The sequence below is a fragment of the Chelmon rostratus genome, chromosome 3 (genome assembly GCF_017976325.1).
Source record: "Chelmon rostratus isolate fCheRos1 chromosome 3, fCheRos1.pri, whole genome shotgun sequence".
Classification (NCBI taxonomy): Eukaryota; Metazoa; Chordata; class Actinopteri; order Chaetodontiformes; family Chaetodontidae; genus Chelmon; species Chelmon rostratus.
Genome location: NC_055660.1, coordinates 4,790,614 through 4,815,081, shown reverse-complemented (window position 1 = coordinate 4,815,081; position 24,468 = coordinate 4,790,614). Strand labels below are relative to the sequence as shown.

Below are 24,468 nucleotides of genomic sequence, written 5' to 3'. Positions count from 1 at the left end.
TCAATGGGCTCAACGTTTTTGCAAAAAAACAAATACCGGGTGATCTTTCAAAATGGAAATGGAAATCATGTATGACAATCTGAACCAAAAGTTTTATTACTGCCCATGTATATAATATGATGTGATAAAACTGCCTTTGTTTATCTTATATTGTCCATAAAGCATCTGTATTTTTCTTGTGTATTACAAAACCAGGAAGCAGATATGTAATCTATCAGAAAATAGGAAAAGTGATAAATCTCTGCTATCAAGTAGCTAACTTAATATTTTATGATCAAAATGGTTAGGGGAGTCTTTGAGGATTCTGGAAATATCTTTAAAAGAACAGAAAGTACTGTCAAACCAGCTTCGTTTTCACAGTTTTTTTTAAACAGATGATTTACTCTGTGACTCAAATGGTAGTGGTACAGGCACAAACTGAGGTTCAACTCAGGACAAACAACAACAACAGTCAGTTGCAGCAGCATGGCCCCATATTATTATCACTTTTAGTCTGGGCCTTCAACATCCTGGCTTTTGTCGCTTAAATGCATCACAGCACATGATCTCTGCTGCTGCTCATTGGAAATTATACCACTAAATTGATTTACTGCATATTTTTCTCTTCTTCCGCTTTCTGCTTTTCTAGTCTTTCATTCTTTCCAACTTTTTACAGTTGTTGAAATGAAAGTACAGGATACTTTGGCCTACTTCTGCTTCTCCTCTGCCCCCCACACACAATCTCACCTCAGGGTTTAAATGGTAGCTGCTGCTGCCATTCAGCCAGACTGAGCAGGGCAATCCACCATGAGGACTGAGAGGGAGCGAGGGAGGGTCAAATTACTGTTGCTGGCGCTGAAATACCCCAAGGCTTTGGCTTGGTTTTTGTAGGCAACATGAATGCTCACTTAACACACATATACACCTTGTCTCTCCTTTTAGCACACACTCATGACAATCTTTTTTCCTCTGCTTAAATTTTGTTGAGTTTTCTAACTAAAACACATATGCTCACATACACTTACTTTGTCTAATTGCTGTATTTCAGTGTCAGCATTTTACAAGTAACCAGTCATTAACCACCTCCACCCCCCACCCACTATCTGTCTCTTACATCCCACACACACACACACACACACACACACTACCTACACAAAACACAGTTGTCCAGCTCTCCTTCAGTACAGTACTCTTCTTCGTCAGTAAATTATGCATGACCAAGCTGTAAATGTTTCAGAGACCTGGAGTGAAACCATAATAAACATGTCATATGCCAGCATATGTGTGCATGTCTGTGTGTTCCTGTGTGTGTGTGCGCACGTGACAACAGAATGATGAAAGACAAGAAAAAGAAAGAGATGCCAATGGGAAACATCTGGTCATCACTTATATAACGAAAAAACAATAGGCTGTTTTCATAGCTGTAGATGCAGTGTGTGTGTGTGTGAGTGAGAGAGAGAGAGTGTGTATTCCTGTCATGCATATGGTGCATGTGAATCAAAACTGTTCATAAAGCAATGCAAGTAAGTCCTAAATATCACCACAAAGAAAGAGCAGACAAAGACAGAAGAAAAAAACCCAAAAGGACTCAATTGTCTTAATTGTTACACATTTAAATGCCGTCAGTCGTATTTAGACCCTCAGATTAGTAAGAGTTTGTGGTCCATTGCTGACAGAAAGTGACACATTCGGCTCAGATTAAGTGTGGGCTGTTTTGTGAATCTTCGCACTATAAGAGCAAACACTGCATATTAGCTGTGGAGACAGAGAGAGTGTGTGTCCGCAGTTAACACTTTGGGGGCTAACTGTAATCTGTGCTAATCTGGATTAGAAGAAGTCAAACCTCTCTCTACTTCGATTCATCTTTGGCTGCTGGTTACACAACAGTTCCAAAGAGCGTGTGTGTGTGGGTTGGTGTTCTGGGAGTATGTTGCTGTTATTTTCCTGATTCCATCCTCCTCTCCTGCCTGCACAGGATAGACTGCAAAGTGGAGTCCAGGTTAAAGGATTGAGGTTAGCGTTGCAGCTCACTCAGGCTAAGACTGCGTGCATCTAAATCAGGGACGTGGGTGCATTTTGGGAAAATGGAATGAGGACACAGAGCAGTGTGTCATTGGCTTGATGTCACTCTAGTTTGGTTTCTACTGAAGGAAAATGATGGGGGAAGGGTGAACTGGGCTGCAGCAGGTTCCTCTGTCAGGGACACAGTGAGACACAATGCAATAGGTTTCAAGCACTTTTATGAATTCTAGTTATCTATTAATGAATCGATTTATCCATTGGTTGTTTTTCAGTTAGTCAACTACTCCTTTAAACTACCAATTGTCAGAAAGCAGTGACACCATCACAGGTATCAGGAGCCCAAAATAACATCTTGAAAGTGTTTGTTCTCTCATATTCAATTTATAATGTTACCAATTAGCCAATTTAGCAATAGAACATATTAGTCTTTTTGTATTGTTATCTATACAATACTAATTTGTTCTAATGTTTTTCCTGACACAAATAAGAAGAGCAGCATGGCCAAAAACAGGGTATTGCTGTCATTTACGAGGATATTTGCAATACTGGATTTCAGCGTTAGTCAGCTAGTTAGATGGTTAAGTTTTATTTGTGCAAGAATTTTCAGTGGAGATCAATATCTATCACGCATGCAAGAGGCTGAAAGATATGCACAAAATAACAGCAAGATCTTGTGTACGTCAGAGCGGACGTTGAGTATTGTAGTTGCAGCTGCTGTAATCCTAAGCTTGGTGTGTTATGTGGTGTGTTATGATGGTGTAACAGGGTTTAAAATGTTGCCTGAATCTATCAGGAGTAGTCTGTCTCCTCTGCGCGTCTGTCTTTGTGCTGTCTAATTCCCTCGGCCTCATTTTAGCATCGGCTCTGTTGTATATTTCATTACTTTCTGTGAAGTTTTAAATTGTCAAATTAATGAGACACATGAAAGAGGCAGTGAAGCTCAAAACCTTTTTTTTCTCCCAGTTCTGAATAACTGAACTCAGGTGATTAAACTGTGTCAACAACAACAGTCTATAGACAGTTACATAGAGATGTATATTACAGTAGGGTTGCAGTGCATAAACCCCCCATTCCAAAGACTAGTGCATATTCATGAGTTCAGTGGTGAACGTCGGTGTTGGTCTACAGAGATGTAAAAAAAGGTAATATGGTCAGATGAATCATCACGTGGGCGAATGCATGTACTGCATACTCCAAACAGAACAGTACAGGCCTGAATGCTTGACCCCTACAATAAGAGGATCCGTTGGCTCTGTTATGCTGTGGAGGGCATTTTGCTGGGATGGTTTGGGTCCACTTGTCCCCTTAGAGGGAAGGGTCATTGCAAGTGAATACGAAGATGATCTGAGTGATCACCTTTATCCACTGCCCCCATCCATAGCGCATGTGGGCTCAGCATGGTTTGATGAGTATTATTATGAGTGGTCACCAGATGTCAACCCAATTGAACATCTATGGGACATTTTGGACCAATGTGTTAGACAGGGCTCTCTGCCACCATCCCCAAAACACCAAATGATGCAATATCTTTTAAAGAAACGAGTTCCATGACTCCAGTAGAGTTTTAGAGACATGTTGACACTGTTCCGACCCACTTTACCAAGACATTTTATGTCGGTTTTGCCTTTAATTTGTCACCCGTCTGTTTATATTGGCGTATTTGCTCCTTTGGAAGAATGTAAAAGAATAATATTTGGGCTTTTTAGCTTTAAAAAATCTGATCATTATGATTACTATTTATTGAAGTCATTTGTCAAGGACAAATGCCAGACATTCTCTGCCTCCACCCTCTCCATGTGAGGATTTGATTATTTTTTGGCTTTGTATCACTGTAAACTGATTATCTTTGGATTTTGGACTGTTAGTTGGGCAAACAAAGCAATTTGAGGACATCACCCTGCAATCTTGGAGCTTGTAATGAACATTTTATCTACAAAGCAATTACGTGATTGATCAACAAATAACCACCAAATTAATCAGTAATAAACAAAATGTTAGTTTCAGCTGTAGTTTCAGTCCACCTCCTTCACATCAATCTCTTCCTGTCCTCCTTCCCCAGGCTGTAACAGGGAAGAGCTTTGGAGACAAGGACTTCCGCAGCGGATTGGAGAACGGCATCCTGTTATGCGAGTAAGCCTGTGACATCACTCCCACTCAGTTTTTGATGTCTGAAGTACCAACAACGTACATAAATACTCCTCTAAGACTCAATAAATCTCTGCTTCTCCCCTCCTCCACTCAGACTGCTGAGTGCAATCAAACCAGGGCTGGTCAAGAAGATCAACAGACTGCCCACCCCTATTGCTGGGCTGGTAAGAAGACACCCTCCAGTGTGACACTCGGCCCTGTAAGCCACCCTGTTTGTCAAAGTGATGAACCCTGACTGTCTGTGGTCCTCTGCTGTCTCTTGTAGGACAACCTGTCAGTCTTCTTGCGGGGCTGTGAGGAATTAGGCCTGAAGGGCTCCCAGCTGTTTGACCCCGGGGACTTGCAAGACACATCCATACGAGCTAACCTCAAGTAAATAGCCGTGTGTGTGTGTGTGTGTGTGTGTGTGTGTGTGTGTTAGTGTGCATGTGTGTGTCTTTTCTGTTTCTGATCTTGTCTATTTTAATGTAGTATCACATGACAGCAGTGCATTTCTCTCTCATCAGGGATTCTGACTGCAACCGCAAACTAAAAAATGTGAGTAATTTTTGCCCTTTCTTTTGTATTTCTTGCTTCATCTCTCATGTCAGTGTGTTTAGCATTTATGAGTATATATCAAGCCCCCGTATCCATGTCCCTCAGGTGCTGAACACTGTGTTCTGGCTCGGGAAGGCTGCCAGCGGCTGCGCCTCCTACAGCGGCCCTACTCTCAACCTCAAAGAGTTTGAAGGGCTTCTTGCTCAAATGAAGGTGGTAAGTGAACACAGTGAAGAGGACAGAGCAGGGAGGGGGAGGAGAGGGAGACATACAGAAAGACAGATAGCAGCATGGAGGAGGTGCGGGCCTTGGATTTGTTAGTTTCCTGTCTTTGTTGGGGTGCAGGAGATGCAGGAGACAAACACATTTTTGTTTTTGATGCACCACAGCTACTCCTATTTCAAGAAGAGACAGAAAAGGGAAACAGGATATGAGTTGGAAAAGAAGCTTGGCTGTGCACATTTTTTATTGGATCAATTGGAAGAACATTTTTTGCTGTTTAGATTTCTTATGCAAGAGAACCAGCTAACACCTGGTTTCCAACTTTTCTTTTTCTTTTGCTCCTAGTCCAGTTCCAATCAGCCCTTGTGTTGTCTCTTAAGTGAGCATCTGCATGCATCTTTCTCACTTTTTCTGAGATTTTTCTGAGTATGATGGCTGATGTGTTTTTTGTATGCATGTGTGTGTTTGTAGGAGAGTGAGGAGGGAGGGGAGAGTCCACAGAAGCGCAGTGTTAGAGACAGCGGCTATGACTGCTGGGACTCTGAGAGGAGTGAGTCTCTCTCTCCACCACGTCACACTCGTGACAACTCTCTCGACAGGTGAGAGACATCTGTTAACACGTGCACACACACAAACACACACACACACACACACACACGCAAATATGTGGGCACACATACCAGGAGTTTTTAAGACTACTGATGAGAAGTTAACTGTTGACATTGTCTATATTTTAGAAACTCAATTCAAACTGACTCCAATCATACAAAACCTATATTTGCATTAAAGAAAATGCCCCACATGTGATTTTACTTTGTTTAAAAGTAAAATATTTTATTTTGTTTTTGACAGTCTGGACTCCTTTGGCTCCCGCTCACAGCACAGCCCTTCTCCTGACGTGGTGAATCGAGGCAACAGTGATGGTGGGTCTTTCTGCTAAGCTAAGCTAGTCCTATGCTTAACATGAGTGGGTATAGATGTTCTCATCTCACTCTCAGAATGAAAGCAAATAAGCATATTTCCCAAAATGTTGAACTACACCTTTAAAGCAGCAATACAAAACCACTCATCCATAAATAGTCTGACTGCTGTTCTCCAACATGTAGGGGTTTTAACCTTGATATGTTTTGGCCAGTCTGACAGGCTGTGGACAACAGCTGAACGTCTCAGCTACTGTGTGTGTGTGTGTGTGTGTGTGTGTGTGTGCCCCAGATGCAGCAGCTGTTGGTCTAAGTCGCAGTCACTAGAGATTTGGACCTGGGAAACATAGGCTGAGGTCAACATCCTGCCTTTCATATGTCAGTGTGTGTCTGTGTGTGTGTGTGTGAGTATGTGTGTGCGTGTGTGTATTTGTGTATGAGGGGAGTATCACAGGCATCCTGTTTGTGTCCTCTATATTGACAGTGTAATGTGTCTGTAGCAGGGTGAAGAAAAACACTACTCCAGAGCAATAGACTCATTCCACACATTCCCTGGAGGTCACAGAGAGAGTTTGCTGCCTTATTAACGAATACTTAGCATAATTCTTAGCATACCAGATTTATGCACAATAAACTTGCTCAAGGTTCTACAAGAGAAATTTAATTTAATGACTAATCCATCTTTGTTACAACTAGAATCATATTTTTCAGTTATGGACGCTCTACTCGCTAAAGTAATTGCTGACATTGAAGAGAGATCAACAGTGTGAGAAACAAGGCAGACAATCAGTCAGGTTTAGCCAAAGTATCCAAATCACTTAGGTAAAACTGAAAGTGGACAGGCTAATTCTCTCATCTCTTCCAAATACATTTGACTCCCCTGATTTATTTTAAAATCTCTTATTGCCTGTCTGACTTCATTTTAGCTACCACAGTTACCACAAGTTACGACATTCATGAATTCAGCAGTTAACTTGTTATTGTTGTTGATACATTATTGTTATTATAACCAGTGGGAAAGATGCCCAAATCTACTAAAACAAGACTGTAGTCATAATAAAGCATAAATATCCTTTAATGGGACATAAAACTCATATAAAAACTTCAGATTTTGTGTGCTGAGACACAAGAAGAGACAAAACCACAATTAGTCTCCCAATAAAACAACATTGTGGGATGGGAAAGCTCATTCTTGTTTGATATACAAATAATTGCCCTGTAAATCTTATCAAATGTAAGATGGTGGTAGAAGAGCAGCCCCATGAGCAAATACAGAGCTCATTTCACTAAGTGTTGTCTAAAACTGTCTGTAAACTTCAGATGAATATGTCATGTCCCATCTCATGAACGTATTTGCCCTTCGCTCTTTTCTCCTTTATGCTCCATCACTCTTTGGGTCCCAGGGCGAGGCAGCGACTCGGAGGTCGACGGCAGGAGGCCAGATGTGCGGAAGGATGACATGTTGGCCAGACGGACTGCCAGCAGTGACTCAAGAAGCTCTATTCCCTTTAACCAGTTTCTTCCCAACCGAACCAATGCCAGTTCCTACATCCCAGCTCCACGGCGGAAACCACATCCAGAGGAGGGAGAGCAGCGGAGGTAATGACCAACACATGAGTGCAATGAATAATTCAGATGCAAATTCTGCATTTTACACACAAGTTACTAAGCGCTGCAGTGGAAAACGTGAGGCGAAGAAAAAGGTAAATCACACGAGACACACAAACCTCCTCTTCTTTCATTACACACCATTCCCCAGTCAAGCCACTCCAGAGCAGGGCAAAAGAGCTGGACCGCACCATAAAACTCCCAAGACCGTCACTTGGGCACCTGAGAACAATGGGGAAGAACTAAAAGAGGAGGAGAAGGTGACCCAAGAAGTGTTGGAGCAGAGGAGGTTGCAGAAGTTGGAGAAAGCAGGGATCAAAGTTCTGCCTGCTGCTGTTCGCTACAGCAGGTCAGGGAGGAGGGGCATGAGAGCTGCTGCTGTTGTGGTTTGACAGATTTGGTTGTGCTCACTAATGGATTGCTGTAATGGTAATTTTGCTTTTTGTTTTTTTTTTCCTGGTGCTGTGACTTGGAACAATCTGGCTCATTAATGATAATGAGTTTTGTATTTTGGGATGCAGACTCGACTAACTGCTTTGCTCTTTTTCTGTGTCTTACGTGTGGGAGAGGTCGATTTAAAATGTCAGTTATTATTAATGTTGTAATAGAGGTTTCAGTGGCCTTAATGGAATTGCTACCTGGTTGGTGTGTAAAGAATCCTTCATGTTTGGACGCTCACAGTGATATGCTTGCGTGTGAATTATGATTAATCAGCGGGACTTTGCCAATAATATTTGTGTCGACTCGACACTTTGCATGCCACTACTTCCGCTTACAAGCTGCAATGGTGGATTTTTGATCACCCCTGAAATGACCTTGCCACACCGTCCCCAGCCCTCCCACGAAGGAAGAACAGGAAGTGAGGTCACCGTCCCTGAACATCATCCTTCGCTGCGATAATGACTTTCTGAGCTCGCAGAAATCTGCCTGGGACTCCTCCTCTGATGGGGAAGAGGAGGCAGAGGTGCGGAAACTTCCGGACGTTCGTAGAGATGACCTGGCATCCAGACGAGCTCATCGCGGCCCAGTTGTTCCCAAGGTGCATCAGTTTGTCCCTCTGCCTGTGTGTAGCAACAAAGACCGAGAGCGCTGGGAGGGCATTAGACGAGCCTCGCAGCAAACACTGCAGGAGAAGGAGATGAGGTTAGCCGGTGTATGTTTGAGTGATGCTGTTTTTTCTTTCATTTTCTCCAACTTACCGCTAAATATACTCTCTCTTTCTTTGGGTGTTGTGATCACTGGTGGTTTGATGTGTGTGTGCTCCACTTTGATGTGAAACGTGTGCTGTGTGATGCCATCGTACTGGCTCTGTGATTGGACAGTGAGAAGGAAGTGGTTGCTGACATCATTACACGCAGAGACAACCCCTTCCTACACTCCACCCCTCGCCACGAGGAAGAGGAGGATGAGGAGGAAGAGGGAGAAGAGGGAAAGGTTAAAGCGACGCCTAATAAGCAGAAAGATGACCTGGCTCAAAGGCGGGTTCAGAGCAGGCCCCTCTCTCACAGGGACGGACCAATGAGCTTTGTTTCTGCCTCCATGAGCCAGGCAGATATGCAGAAGTGGGAGAGACTCAAGATGACTGAGCCCAGGTGCCCAACACACACTCTCTGTTTCAGCACACATGCAGCACAGAGCACTTAAATGCTGCTGTATGTCAAGTGTGTGGTTTGTTAATGACTGTGCAGTATGTGTGTGTGTGTGTGTGTGTGTGTGTGTGTGTGTGTGTGTGTGTGTGTGTGCTTCTAGTGTTAGATCCAGTTTTGAGCAGATCATTGCAGGCAGAAGAGGGTTAATCTGTACATACTTTCATATGAAGTTACAACCCCAGTGGTGTTCACTGGATATTTTCTAATCTCTAACAAACAGTGGCTTGAATAGATGCGGTACCTTATTTCAAAATGCCTAAACTACGACAAAGAACATGTCATTTGAAAGCACAAAGTGTCATGATTCTATCTGTGTCAGCTATTTTAGAATATCATTGCACCAACACACGTTTAGTTTGTGACAGGATTGCATATGAGACAGAACAGTAAAAAAAAAAACATCTTACATTTATACTTTTTGACAACAAACTGGAAACAGTTTAAAGTTTAGAGAGCAGGACTGTTAGCAAAACTGTTTAACAATACTAAATGCTTTAATTTGGGTGTATCATTTTCAGCCTGATGTACAAAAAGGGTGTGATTGTAGGTATAAGTAAATTATCTGGAGAAGAAGTCACAAATAAATATAGCAGAAATAGTTAAAGTAAAAATGACATTTCAGCCAAACAGCAAAGGCTCAAAGACGCAAATTATTGTTTTTACACTTCAGTTTTTGTACTGATTAAACAAATAAACATGGTAATTTATGATCTTCAGAGCTTCTGGTAGGCAGAGTAAAGCAAGATTTTCCCCTGTTTTCAGTCTTTGTGCTAAGCTAAACTAACCACCCCATGACTTAAGCTTCAACTCTTGGAAAGAAAGCAAATAAGTGTGTTTCCCAAAATGTAAAATTACTACTTTAAGTCATATATTCAGCAGCAAATGCCAAAAATCATTGGTTCTACCTTCTTAAATGTGAGAGTTTGCTACTTTTCCATCATCACTGTTGGGCTCTGGGAAATCATAATAGACATTTTTCCCACTGTCGTCCAATAAATGATTGAGTAATCAAAAAGATTATCAACAGATTGATCCATAATATGAATAGTTGTTTTTTGCAGACTTTAATGTAAATAAAGTTTACTTGAGACAGATTTAAGGTTGTGTCATGTGAGCCCCCTCCCTTTAACAATCTTTTCCTGTTAGAGCACAATAATTTAAAAAACCTAAAAAGATACCTACATCATCTTCTTGTCAATATTCTATCAATTTCAGCTCTGTTCTGCTCTTGAGTCTCTGTTGCATCCTTTTGTAAGCAGCTATATATCTCCATAGATTCAGTTTCTCTTCTCTGTTGCTCACCATGTTCTCATCAGCTTGTTTATCCTTCTCACTATTGTGCACTTCAGTCCTCTTCAGTCTTCTGTGACAGGCATTGAAACAGAGTAGGGAATTGGCCGGTGTGTATGAGACTGTGTGTGTGTGTGAGTGTGTGTGTGTGTGTGTGTGTGTGTGACCAAAAGAGAGGCCACTGTTGGCTGTGAGCACTGCTTTGGTTTTGTTTTTCTCTCTCTGTGCTGATGTCATTAGATAGGATAAAGAGTTTTTTGTGTTCCCAGTGAAGGAGCAGTTACCAGGACAATTTGGCTACCTAGAGTGGATAGAAAGCTTGGCGTGTATGCGTGAATGTACATGTGTGTTGATGGCATTTAAGTACACAGCCCATTGCTTTGTCCTCTTCTGTCCATCCACACTTCCTGCCTGATTCATCATTTCCACCTCATCCTTCCTTTGTCTTCACAGTCTGATCCTTTGTGTCTAGCTGCTCATGATTTCTTTTCCACCCTCTCTTTTCCCCCTGCTCTTTTGCTGGCTGTTGTTGTGTGTGCGTGTTTGTATGCCTGTCTTCATTTGTGAGATTGTATCTACAGTGAGGCTAGCCCGGCCCCTGTGTGTCAGGCTTGTCTGGAGAAAAATTATGGAAGTCCTTCCAGCGGATCAGCAAAGGCTGGACGAGGTCACAGCAAAGTTGTGACCTTTGGGGGCGTGACAGAGATCGAGCAGCCAGTGTACACAGTCATGTCAAGTGAAGGGGAGGAGACAGAGTTGCTAAGACGACTCCTTTCCAAGGCAACTGTAGCCATGCCTACCATTGGCCTGGGCTCCCAGCTTTCAGAGCGGGAACGCAGGTATGGACAAGGCCAAAGGCAAGACAACACAGGCTAAAGTGGCTTGAATCCAAAGTCTCTTGCATTAGTATGGACTGCATTGAGGAGTAAATAGGTCCCTTTCTATTCTATTGCTAATTCAATATTTTGATGTAATTGCTTGTCAATGTCATTTTGGAAAATGTTTTACATTTCAAGCTATTTGAATTAGCAAATTAGTTTGGATGCTGTTGTCTGCATTGAACTGATGTGCTTGTAGTTTGAATAGGAAACAAAGGTACACACACACAAGCACACACACACAAACACACGCACACACATATGCATGTTAATCCTGCTGTAAGTAGAGCTATATAGCTTGACTAATACCACCTCATCACCGATATATAAGTTCTGACATATATGTCGGCCAATAAGTAACATATCATGAGACCTGTTTTAGGTAGTTGTTAAACGTCTTCACTATATCAGGATGTATTGTTCTGATCAAAAATGATTGTGTATAGTATGTTTTAATGTAAAAAAAAAAGGGTACTGGCTAATATATGAGATTGTTTTAGCTTTCAAATATCAGCAGCTAAATCATCCTCAAAAATCCATTATAAAGAGACTTCCTGTAGTAAATGCACAATTCAAGCATTTCTTTTAGTGTTTGTCTGAACCATTTTTTCTCCTGAGATATTAAGCATCTGTTCACTTCTGATGAAAAGTCAGAAATCATTTGAAATTTAAAATGAAAACATGCCTTTAAAGATGGAGGTTATCACTGACTCAGATGGTCAAAGTGTTGTTGTGGTCTGAAATGTCATCACAGGTCTTTTTTTTTTGTAGATTTGCATTAGTTTTGCATGTGTTTTTTAACCCTTATATATTTGTTGTGAACACACTCTGTTGGATGGTTTTTGATCTGGAATTTTCCCTACTTTACAGTCTGTATACTCTACCCTTAATGGTCTGCTTTTCTGCATGTTCATGCCTGGATTTTAAGACTATAGTTAAATTATCCATCGTTGTTGCTGTTGTTTGAGCTTATGTGCTCTCACAGCCAGGTAGATGGAGCTGACCTCAATGAAATGACCGCTCCCTCTGCTGACCTCCCACCCTGGACCCCTGAAACCCCTCCGACTCCTGCTGAGCTGGATGCACGTCTGGCTCAGTATGAACAGAGAATAGAAGAGGAGGAGGAGGAAGAGGAAGAGGAGAGGATCCCAGATCTTCAGAAAGACGACATGATGGCGAGGAGGACAGGAGTTTTCCATAAACAAAGCACTGCCACAGTGACTTACAACCGTTTCCTGCCTCTGCCCTCCTCCAAACGCTGCACACAGGGGGAGGTCACCACTGATGCTGCTCCGCGGAGCAAAAGGGAAGTGCAGACAGACAGGAGCAAGAAACTGGACGTCAGGTGGGCTGAGATTTGTGTGGAACCGTCTAACAGTATGAGGCGACACTAACAAGCTTGGTGTGGTTTGCATCCTCAAAGAAATTCTGCTGCCTGATGTTTAGTTATTTCAACTGTGGGAGTTTCTCTCACAGAGTGGAGCAACAGCAACCCAGAGTTCCCATGGAAACACCTCAACCGCACCCTGACACGACTGTGATCCGAGCAACATCTCACAGCGAACGAGAATATGATGATGATGAGGATGAGTATGATGAAAACGAGCCTGCGCCTGACTTGGAGAAGGATGATATGATGGCTCGAAGGACCGGATCATTCCAAAAAACCAGTGCAGCCAGAACAAATAAGTCCATCAACCAGTTCCTGCCAGTACCTGGATCAGTTAAATATAACATCGCCCCAGTGTCTGCAATGAAGCCACTACACAGCAGACCTAAGCTCACAGAGAAGATGGCGAGTGAAAGGTATTTACTGTTCTTGGCTGGAGAGATTTTGGTGTCGGTCAACTACTGCAACTAACAAAGCATATTTTACTAGCAAAGATGGAGGTTTAGTAATTATGTTGACAAGTTTTGTGGCCTGCATTACTAACATTAATAAATCTCTGTGGATGATTTGTAGTTGATCTAAGTTGACTGTGTTGTTGTTTTGGTTCCATGCCAGCATTTTTGAGTGCCTGCAGCTGGACGCCTGATGTGATTTAATTTGTATTATTCATATATGAAAGGACTGGTCGACTTTGATTTGCTGTTGCGGTTGGATTATTGGAGCTCTGGCTCTCATATGACTTGGAAAGGTTTGTGCTTGGATTGGATTTAATCTGGATTTTTTGTTGTCGTGGTTGATGTTGTCTTTGCTTGGTATAACTCTGGTTGTGGTTCTTGTTCAGTTTGAAGCATTTGGCTGTTATCTTTGTATTTACAATATAAATCACCCAGGAGCAGAAACAGCTGCTGCTCTACTCTCTGCTATTTGAAATTCTTGGGCTAGTTCACACAAATTACAGAAAAAACACTCAACATGTTTTGGGGAAATAACTATTTAATTTGGTACTAATTATAGTTTTAATAAAATGTCAATGTGAAAACACTTCTCAATTTAAACCTCAGTAAATATTCACTCATTATTAATTGTAATGATTACAATTACAATTATTGATTTTGTAATTTGGGTGATCTGACACTTTAAACCTGGCCACTCCCCCTTCATATTTCAGGTGCATCATGGTTAAAAGTTTCAGCAAACAGAGGGTAGATCAGCTGCAGACTCCCTGCTGTCTGCGGTGCAGTCTTGATTTATTCTTTGAGCTGTATTTCCTGGTAATCTTGGCTTTGTCACTGGATTTTAGCAGCATTATTACCGTAGCAGCAGGACCTCAGGCCCCACCCTCCAAAGCCACAACCCCCCCTGAGTGTGCAAGGCTGAGGGAGAGGCAGGAGGAGGATGGAAATCAAGAGAGAGGCATGACAATCCCAAACACCTCGGTCACAGATGTGACCAGGCCTCTCTCTCCTCCATCGCTCACCCCTCCACCCAGTCCTGCTGCTGCCCAAAGCTGTAAAGTGGAGGCAGAGTTGGTGAAGCAGAGAGTGGAGGAAAGAGCTGAAAAAGAGGTGGAGGAGAAAAAGACCGTTGTGAATGAGGAACCACGAAAGAAACCCTTCTGGCTGGATGATGATGATGATCTACCTCCCATGATGTGAGATGCTTTTTGCATTTGCCTTCATCTCTCAGATTTACCTCTGCCATTCATCCAGTCCGCCTTTTTCATTTAGCGTCTATGAATGGCCGTGAATGAGAGCCAAAAGATTGCTCTCTACTGTTTGTCTTTGCTGCAATGATGGCAAGTGTTGACTAGATGCCTCCCTTTGGGATATGAAGTGTGACACCCTGCTACCCCTTCCCTCACTACGCTTTCCTCTCATTCACTTTATTCTGTTATTGTTTTAGGATGAGCCGGCGAGTTGCTTTTATGTCTGAGGACACTGAGTAAGTCTTTCGGTGTGAACCTGGTTGAGCATCTGCATGACAGCAATATCTACTCACTGTGCACGTTCGAGTTCAAGAGTACAGTCAAAAAATATGTTAATATACAACACATTAACATAATGCTCATTACTGTGCTTTGTGACATTTTTAAGTTTTACTTTCAATGTTATTCTTTTTTTACTTATTTGGTTTAAAAATAGTTATTAAAATACACAAGCTAATATAGACTCAACTAACACCCTGTTATTAAGCTGAATGAATGTGTTTGTCTTGCTGTAAGAAGTTCTATTTAAGTTATGTTTTCTCAGTTGCTTGTTTATTTTCTTTGATCTGGAAACAGTAACATATTTTTGCTCCTGTGTGGAGGTGTGGGGCAACACATACACAACTAATATAAATCCACTATATGCAGAGAAGAGCAATAAGAACAATAATGTAACATTTACATTTAGTGGACTTTTATTGGTTGTGTGTAAGCATGTGTTGCTTTGTGTTCATATCTAGTAGAAACATGTTGTACAGTAATTACTGACAGACCATTTTTGTTTATGTCATCTATGCATTTTTGAAAAGGCAGCAGGTTTTTTTCTCCCTGCTTTTTTTCAATCATGGAAAGTGTTTTTTTTTTAGATTATAGTCTATATGTTAGAAACTTTGTGTTGGAAATATTCACTGAAGTGACTGAAGTAAACAATGAATGAATTAAATATAAATATTTGCTGTTTTTCAGAGCCAAGGTGGACAAAGTAAATACGTTTGTTCAAGTGACTCAGAAATGTATCCAAGATTATACTGATTATATTGTCTCTTTCCTTTACAGGAGTGTGAGCATGAGTGACATGCTCAATGAGGAAGAGGTAGGACACTTACCACAACTGAGCCAATCACGATATGAGCGCATGCATGAACAGTACAACAGCTTTCTAGAAGATGAGGACCACTGGCAAGACGTAAGAGACATATGGCATTTCAGTAGAGTCAGAGAGAGATGCAGTGTCCATGTAAAGAGAGGTATTATTATATATGTTATATACCTGTGAACCTGTGGCAGGACTTGGCTCGTTGGAAGAATCGCCGTCGCAGCGCATCACAGGAACTGATCAAGAAAGAGGAAGAGAGGAAGAGGATGGAGAAAAGGATGAAAGAGGAGGGAAGTACCAGCAACAAGAGGAAAAGCATCAAGACCTACAAGGAGATCGTAGAGGAGAAGTAAGGACGATATTGAGGCCTTGATCTCTGTCACAGACATAATGTACAATAAAGTAACATACAATCTCAAAAACACTACAGAGACACCAAATGCCTTGAGCTTCTCTTCTTCTCTGTTCTAGGGAGCGCAGAGAGGCAGAGTTGTGTGAAGCCTACAGGAATGCAGCCACTCCAGAGGAGGCCGCCATGGTTTTACAGCGTTACGCTCTTCGCTTTACCATCAGTGATGCTACACTGGACAGCCTGAAACTGCCCAGATCCACTTCAAAACCCAAACAGGACTTAAAGCAGGCGGATAAGGAGGAGAAAACAACATCACCTGTTAGTGACTCTGAAACATCAGAACCTCTGCAGACACCAGAACCAACTGTTATAACAGATCAGGCGCCCATAAAACCTGAAGAGACAGAGGCAGATACAACTGCTCAACAAGAAACGGCGGTTACTGTCTCCCCTGTCTCTCCAACGCCTGGCAGTCCCCTCAGCCCGGTCACAAACTCAGAAAATGTGCCACCTCAGTCACTACAACTCAATGAACCTCAATCCAAACCGGCAGAGTCTCCAACCACACACCAACAACAACCGACTGCAGGAGATGCAAAGCCTCAAACCAAACACATGCCGCCTCAGATTGCACAAGTGCAGCCTCACACCACACAGCCTGTACACACACTCCCCTCACCTCCATCTGTATCCCCGAGACCCGTCCCCCTGCTGGCAGCCAAACCCTACTGCCAGCCCAGGAGCATGCAGTCTGGACACAAACCTGTCAAGGTGAGGGCTCCATATCAGTGTCAGCATCATCTGACACTTCATGGGTTCACCTCAACGCCTGAACTCATGCTTAAATTAACAGAGATGTTTGTTGTGTTTAGAAGTTTCAGCACCTCACACAGTGACATGGATGCTGTTTAGTTCTCTGCATGTAGTTGGATAATATTGTTTAACACACCTGTGTTGAACAATATGTCAAGCTTAATCTGTGGCAGCAAGTATTAACTTCCCTCAAAAAGCAGAAACACATCTTTGACCTTCACCAAAGGAGGAGTGCTCATCTTACTTCTGTGTTGTGATTCAGATATTAATGTGGATCGTTTCTCTGTTGACAAAGAAATCATTAAAGGTCAAACCTCTGTTACATGTTGTTGTATATCTTTTTGAAGACATTTTTCAAGAATTTAACAATGGGGAAAGCAGACATGTAGTCAGTCAAAGTTATGTGAGGCTATAACTTCAGCATATCTTCAAACTGCCCTCAGACACGAAAACATGGCATCTATGAATCTGTGTGACTCTCCAAAATCAAAGTATCCCTGTAAACCTGACTTGTATGTGTGTGTCCCACTCAGATGGACGGGTTGGTGCGAGTGAACGGAGAGGCGACGGACGACTTATCTGTTTCCACTCCGCCTACCTCTGCTCAGCATTCACCACAGGAAGTCAAAGACGTTCCCTCCGAACAGACTGAGAAAGATGTTCCCGCCGAGCAGACGGCAACCAATCAGGAGACAGCGGAGCCGGCGCCGCCTCCCCAGATAGAAAAATCAGCAGGCTCCGCCATCAGCTCCCTGATCGGAGGCCGAAACTGTATCATCACGACAACTATTGTGACAGAGCTCACGCAGACTCTTGTGGAGCCATATCACCCAGATATCCAAAGTAATGGACAGGTAATATTATAAGTGGCATGTTAAAGGTTACCTGCCACCTGTGTTTCATGGAGGTTAGTCCATTTAATACAAGGAATGTATGCTTTACATTACTGCTCGCCATTTTCAAAAGCATACAGTTGTTTTTTAGATGGTGTTTTTGGAATTAATTTGCTTTTCTAACCATCCAGATAGCCGTGGCTTTCAGTTATTTTCAATGCACTGCGAAGATCAGCTGGCAGAAATGATTCTGATATCATCCTGTGAGAGGTTGCGTTATGGCTGCATGGAAATACAGATGAAAGGGTGACTTGTTATCCTGGATATTCAATGCTGGTGCATTCAAGTGTTTATGGAAAGCGTTGACACCTGAGACACGAGAGTCAGCTCATCTGTTGATTCTTACCATTCATGAACTGCGTTCGTGGAAAGTTAAACCCAGGGGACAAACTGAAAGCAGCACTATCAAAAAAGAATATTGTGAAGTTAGTTGCATTAAAAACTTACTCTGCTGTTGAAAGTACTTGACAGCAACACATTCACTCATTTTTATTACCACAAAATGAGAACATAAACAGAAAGATGAGAGAAGATACTTTAATGTGGCCACAAGGGAAATTTGTCTTTCGTGCTGCACTGCAGTACAAAAACAATAAATACAATCTACAGTTCAGGCAAAGCATAAAAAGACATTAAAAACAATTAGATAGTTACACAAGTACATTCTGTGAAACACACAACCATGTTGGGTTTTTTTTGCCTGCTGCCTGTAACACCCAGATTTCCTCAGCTGGGGATTAATAAAGTTTTATCTTATCTTATCTTATCTTTTTAACCTCCCTTTAGTTTAGTCTTCACTGTGTGTAGAAGCTGGAAAGATATGAGCCTGGCCCGAAACACTCTTGAAACGCAAGTTTCTTTTCAGGTTGATTTTGATATTGCATTTACATGAACTGAAGCCAGCAACTACCTGAAGTAAAAACAGTAAATAAAAAATGCTATTGTATGTTCTGGACTTGAAACAATAAGATCTGCGATTTGCGCTAAAGTGGCTGCGATATTTAAAAACACCAACATGGTCCATACATTTTTAATAGATACATATAAATCGAGGCCAAAGAATTTCGGATCCACTTTCCAGTTATTGTTTTACTCATTTAGTTGAGTATTTGACTTTCAGGTCAATGGTGCTACGGGGTTATCAGAGAGACCAGTGGAGGAAAAAAAGGCTCAGCCCGCTACATCACCAAACAGCATGCAAGACTATTCTCCCACTGTCACGGGTAAAACTGTAAATCATTAAGAAGAATAATTAACAGCATGATTTTTGCTGCATCACTTCTTGTGGAAATAATAAATCTTAATTTAATCTATGTCCATGTCTTTCTCTGCCACAGAGGGTCTTGAGGAGAGCAGTGTGACTGTGAGTACCTCCGGCAGCTCCAGCTTGGCTTTTTGTCCTGTTTCTCCTTCATTCTTGAATTTGATCCTGTCCTGACCCTTCGTCTCCAGTAGTGACTGTAGTCAGATTTGTCCTCTCACCTTTCCTCTCTTTCTGTCCTTTTGGTCTGTATACATGTGTGTGTGTGCGATTGTTGATTGGGTCTGGGTAGATTGAGACCCCCATGTTGAACTTGGCTAAACGTGTTAATCACTGGGTCTGGGACCCGAATGAGGAACGTAAACGGCTGGAAAGTTGGCAGCAGGAGCAGGAGCGCCTCCTACAGGTACACTGGTGGAATGGTGTGTATGCACATTGCTCCATGAACGTACAGGCACAGGATGTCCTAGATGTGTGTACGCTGTATATGTGTATGGATTTATGTGTGTGTTATATGTGTGTTTTTGTGCATACAGTATTTAACATGTACAGTGTTTCTCTGCAGGAGCAGTACCAGAAGGAGCAGGAGAAGCTGAAGAAGGAGTGGGAGAGAGCACAGCTTGAGGTGGAGGAGGAAGAGAGAAAACACAATGAAGAGGTACAATCACACACAAACTGACAAACACGTGAAATCAGACTTGCTGCTTTTGTACATCTAATGTTTTGCGTTTTTATTTTGTGTGTAAATCGTCCAGGAGAGAAGGATTCTTGAGGAGACAGTAACACCCCTCAATCCCACCGGCCTGTTAAACCAGCAGTCATCAGCTACAGAAAACAACCAAGTAGAAGAAGGAAATGTTCCTTTACAGCAAAATGGCCAAAGAATCTCCACAGGGAACGAGGATCAGCATGCATCCAAGCTGCATTTCTTCCAGAGTAAGACGCAGAAATGCACATTGATATGCAGGACGTGTCCACTTGTGTCCGTTCATTCAGTCTCAGCTCAGAGTGTCTGAGATGAAGGTTTATCTTCTGGTATATTTTTCTAGATTCTGTATGTGATGGTGAACCTTCAAAGAAGCAGGAACTGTGGAAGACAGCCTCTCTGGACCGCAACCCTCAGCCCAATCAGGCACATATTTTTAAAAGGTATGCCAGGATGCTTTGTGTGTGTGCTTATCTGTGCAAGCACCTTTGTGTATTTTAGGTCCCATGTTGCTGCATTTTGGTTCTGAATTTATGGGAAGTTGTTCTTGTTGATTCATATTTGAACTGACCAAGTAATAAGGCTAGTAGTAAGGCTGATCAAATGCGTGGGTCAGAAATGCCCTCTTCTAAGTAACTGGATTCCAGCTAATTTGGTGGCATATAAACTAATGTATGAAGTCAATGTGAGTTGAAGAGAGACTATGCAGTTTTTCCCAAATGGCAGCCACTGTGAATACAAGTGACGATTATGAGATAATGCTAAATTCTGCTAAATGATTGTATAACATTTAGTTAAAATGCTAAACTAATGCAACAGTAGTACAGGTGGAGAGGGGACTCAGTAATGTGTGTTATGCAGCAACATTTAATGTTTAATGTTTATGTACTGTAAGCTACTAGTCATACCAGACCAAGTAAGGCTGCAGGAGCAAATCCCCCGAGTATTTAATTCAACTTTTCATTTGTGAGCTGGAGGATGTGATATTTCTGAAATTAAATAGTCTCACTTTAATAGCCACTACTTTATAATGATATGTAATAATATAGTAATCCATTAAGTGTTATTTGATCACATAAATCAATGGTGACTTGATAATTTCCTGATGGTAAGTAACAGGGATTCACGATGCAGCCTACATTGATTCATGCATTAAGTCATCATGCGTATGTCAAACACAAATCAAGTTTTCTTATTGAACTGAATGCCAAGATTTTGATAGAGACCAAATGGCAGGAAGTATTGCATGAAAGTATTTTATGTCCACATGGCAACCATTTGAATAGTGTTTTATTCTCTGGTAGAGATGTCAAAAATGTGCTCATAATATCTCTCTCAAGGTGAAAAATGTTCCCCTTTAACCAGCTTTTTTTTTTTTTTTTAACTACAGGTCTGAATCACATGATGCTGTAACAAGCAAACAGCAGTCATCACCTCAGCCTCCCTCACCCAGCAGGTAATGATGCTAGCACACATCTTCACAACACGTCTGAAAGAATCCACCAATTAGGATGCACTGTTTAATGGAGTCAACATGCATTAATGTGGGAAAATAGAATAACCTGTCTCTTTTCCTCCTTTGTGTGTGTGTGCACGCGTAGGTGTGTTAGTGGGAAGAGACTATGTTCTGGTTGTTCTCAACCATTGGGAAAAGGAGCTGCCATGATCATCGATACACTGGGACTGTTTTTCCACATGGATTGTTTCAAGGTAATTTAGTATTCTAATACACATTTGTACTTTACACAGAGGCAACATTCGGCTTCTGTATAAAGGTTTAGAAAGTGTTTATCAAAGCAACTCCATCACAGTTATCTCCAATTTAGCATGAATACATCAAAAAGAAAGACAAAAAGGCGACATAGTCATGGAGTAAAAAGTGTTTGTAACATATTTAATCATGTAATGGCTTATCTAAAACCATCCATTCTTCCTCAGTGTGGAGTGTGCCGTGGGCAGCTGGGTGACGCCACTGCAGGGACTGACGTGCGAATTCGTAATGGACTGCTGAGCTGTCACGAGTGCTATATTGCATCTCGGGGTGAGAACACATGCACACAAATGCACAAAGGCACACAGACTGATGCATATTAGTTGTGAGAAGCCCCCATTAACTACATTCATATAAGAAGAAGAGGGACTTGTTGTTTAAGACTGTGACAAGAAGCAGGTTGTCATAGTGAGGGTAGTTTTTAATACAAAAATGTCAGTAATGTGTTTCAGGTAGACAAATGTAACTGCATTTTCTAGTGTGTTTCCATAGTTTCAAATTGTGGAGTTTCACATATTTATAACAACTGTTCAACACTGAGCAGATCTTTACCATCTATAGTTGAGAACTTGATCCTGTGTTTGGGCCGACTCCCCCTTCTCTTTTATGGAAGCACACCTATAGAAAAGAGTGGCCTGGTGCCATTCAGCACTGAACACTGACAGTGGTGAAGGAAGGAGTTTAAGGAATAAAGGGAACAGAATCTGAAGAGACCCGCTCTGCAGCTCTGAATATTTTCACACCTACAGTATATAGACCTGTCTCACCAGTGTAGAAAGACAGTTTCAGGAAAATACAAAAACTGGTTGACACGGTCCACCTTTTCAACTAAAACTGACCTTTTTCTGCTTTCAGACTTTCATAAAGGCTCTTGTTTTGAAATTATTATTATTTTGATTCAGAGCCTAGTAATACAAGGCTCTGAAAGGGACCATTCTGCCCACTGAGTACCTTTACTTACATTTTGCTGGTGTTAGAATGTGGACATTTACTTGTAACTGGATGTTTTAACAGAGTGTTATGAGTCTTTCTTCTACCACTGTCCTTAGTCCTCACCATTACAAGTCTAACCCCAGCCCCCTTCTCTAATTCTAAACTTGTTATTAGTTAATTTAAACACAAGATACTTGTGCTCAAAAAGAGGATTCATTCTCAGTGAAGAACCTTGGAGCTCTAATCTGCCTCTATACATGCCAAAGAGCAGTGATTCCTAACACGTCTCTGGGGGTCATCAGGTGGAAACCTCCCTTCAACAGTGTTTCGCCTACTTAGTCCCACTACACCTCCAGGAGGCTAGGCGGTGAACTCCGGCGTCCCAGAGTCACCCCCCCTAGTGCCAGTTCACACTGCTCCTACACAATCCAAGCAGCACCGTAACCTTGAACTAGACCCTTCAATAAATGGAGTTCGAGGGTACGCCATAGTGACAATATCAACTCACTAATGTCTTAATTTCAAGCGTCTGATAAACTCCAACAAGAATGAATGCTGCTTAACAGTGTTAGTAAGCAACCTTATGTTATGTTTCATGAGAGAGGACCTTGAACCAGTTTTCATGTGTTTATATGCAGGCAGAGGCCAGCCCACCACACTATGATGACCTGCATCTAAGCTGAAACTCCCCCCCCCCTGTCAGCATCAGTGACTGGGCGGAGAAGAATTCTACAACTTTGAATCACATTCTGGAATACTCTGGAAAACGCCTGGAATCGCCTCGGAGCTTTGGAATCATCGTGTTTTCCTGAAATGCACAAACAGCTTTATGGACGTTACTGAGAGCACAAGTGGACTGACGTGTGGACTGAGTGACGCAGCATTACGTGCACACACAATACAGCTTGTGCGCTTCCTAACTGTACACATGTATACACTTCTTTTAATATGTGTAGCATGGATTTAATCAAGAAATCAGTGTGTTTAAGCCTCCGCACATCAATACTTAGCACAGTCAAGACTCTAAACTAAGGATCTGTTCCGTCACAAGCTTAACATTTTACAGCAAAAGCTGAACACTACTGTCTTCAACACATCAGTCTCAGAATCTTAATTCATTAACCCCTGCTTCTGCACTGATCATGTGACTCCACTCTCTGAGTGTGACGTACAGTGGTTTGGGTTGGATTACCTGACGTAGCTTGACATTATAATGCCTTACTCATCATCATACCTTCTCATTCTTTTTGGGTTTTGTGTTTACAGTTTGCATGAAAGAAGAACATATATAAGTTATTGTGAGTATTGCTCAGATGGAGTCGTGTGAGTTTGATATTATCTTCTCAACAGCTGAACTTTAACTTTCCTCTTGTATGTTGTACATCATCATGATATTTTTCATTTTTTTGGTGCATCTGCCTAACTTACGCAAGCTTTTCCTTTCTAATTCATTTTACAGGAATGAGAATGCATGTTATTAATTATACTTGTTCTTTGAATTTTAAATATTTTCCCTTTAAGATGTTTTAGCCTTTGTTTATTCTCATAGATTGATTGCATCTGAATCAGTGCCTTATGTAATGAATGCGAGGGCTAGTCTAAGTGCAGGAGTATTTCACACTCACACAGACCTCAGGGTCTCGGCACATTGTGTGTGTGTGTGCGTGTGTGTGTGTGTGTATGAAATTATGCATGTATAGGTATGTATGCAATGTGTGATTTGACTTGAAGCACAGTTCCATACCAGCAAAAACATTTTAAATGGATCAGCCTCTCCTTATCACCTGCTATTCCACCCCTTCCCATGAGCTAAACCAATGACACAAAGTGATTTGCTGCTTAATTATTCCCCCATATTAAGACAGTACACAATGTCCTCCAATCGCTCCTCATCTGCCTCTATCACAAGTGTTGCCTCCCCACAGTCTGAGCTGAACACCTCTCTCCTCTGTGTGTCGTCTCTATCTGGACACCTGACAGCAGCTTCATCATGTAGAGGACTAGAGCGCTCAGTTCATTGTCTTTTATAGCAAGTGTATGTTTATCAATAAAATATTTTAAATGGGATGCTGTCTGTTGTTTCCTTGAGTTTTCTGTCATTAAAAAGCACTCTACACAAGCAGGTAAAGAAATAAATCCACTCTGATTGTATAACAAAATCAAAACAACGGTGGAAAAAGTATTCAGATCTTTAACTCATGTAAAAGTAGTAATAACATGATGTATAAATCATCCCTTCTGATTTGCTGTGTGGTAATGGGATTGAATGCATCCATTTCAAAAAAATGCAACACA

At 41.7% G+C, this 24,468-nt stretch overlaps 1 protein-coding gene across 4 annotated transcripts in view; it reads left to right on the top strand.

Moving 5' to 3' along the window:
* LOC121627236 (LIM and calponin homology domains-containing protein 1-like) overlaps nt 1-24,240 on the top strand; it is a 28,354-nt gene extending 4,114 nt beyond the window's left edge. Inside the window, exons 2-24 of one of the 4 annotated variants that reach the window (XM_041966048.1) lie at nt 4,061-4,131; nt 4,244-4,313; nt 4,415-4,521; nt 4,656-4,686; nt 4,792-4,902; nt 5,380-5,507; nt 5,761-5,831; nt 7,232-7,427; nt 14,546-14,584; nt 15,405-15,534; nt 15,636-15,793; nt 15,916-16,567; nt 17,143-17,463; nt 18,623-18,725; nt 18,840-18,865; nt 19,056-19,169; nt 19,329-19,421; nt 19,519-19,699; nt 19,813-19,912; nt 20,860-20,925; nt 21,071-21,179; nt 21,408-21,510; nt 22,812-24,240. In XM_041966048.1, the coding sequence (XP_041821982.1) occupies nt 4,061-4,131; nt 4,244-4,313; nt 4,415-4,521; nt 4,656-4,686; nt 4,792-4,902; nt 5,380-5,507; nt 5,761-5,831; nt 7,232-7,427; nt 14,546-14,584; nt 15,405-15,534; nt 15,636-15,793; nt 15,916-16,567; nt 17,143-17,463; nt 18,623-18,725; nt 18,840-18,865; nt 19,056-19,169; nt 19,329-19,421; nt 19,519-19,699; nt 19,813-19,912; nt 20,860-20,925; nt 21,071-21,179; nt 21,408-21,510; nt 22,812-22,837 (3,006 nt within the window). In that variant the 3' untranslated portion in view covers nt 22,838-24,240. Of the gene's footprint in view, nt 1-4,060; nt 4,132-4,243; nt 4,314-4,414; nt 4,522-4,655; nt 4,687-4,791; nt 4,903-5,379; nt 5,508-5,760; nt 5,832-7,231; nt 7,428-12,164; nt 12,599-12,729; nt 13,060-13,943; nt 14,295-14,545; nt 14,585-15,404; nt 15,535-15,635; nt 15,794-15,915; nt 16,568-17,142; nt 17,464-18,622; nt 18,726-18,839; nt 18,866-19,055; nt 19,170-19,328; nt 19,422-19,518; nt 19,700-19,812; nt 19,913-20,859; nt 20,926-21,070; nt 21,180-21,407; nt 21,511-22,811 lie in introns of those variants that run through there. The other 3 variants (XM_041966057.1, XM_041966038.1, XM_041966028.1) reach the window with 3 other exon arrangements.
* Nucleotides 24,241-24,468: the final 228 nt, after the last annotated feature.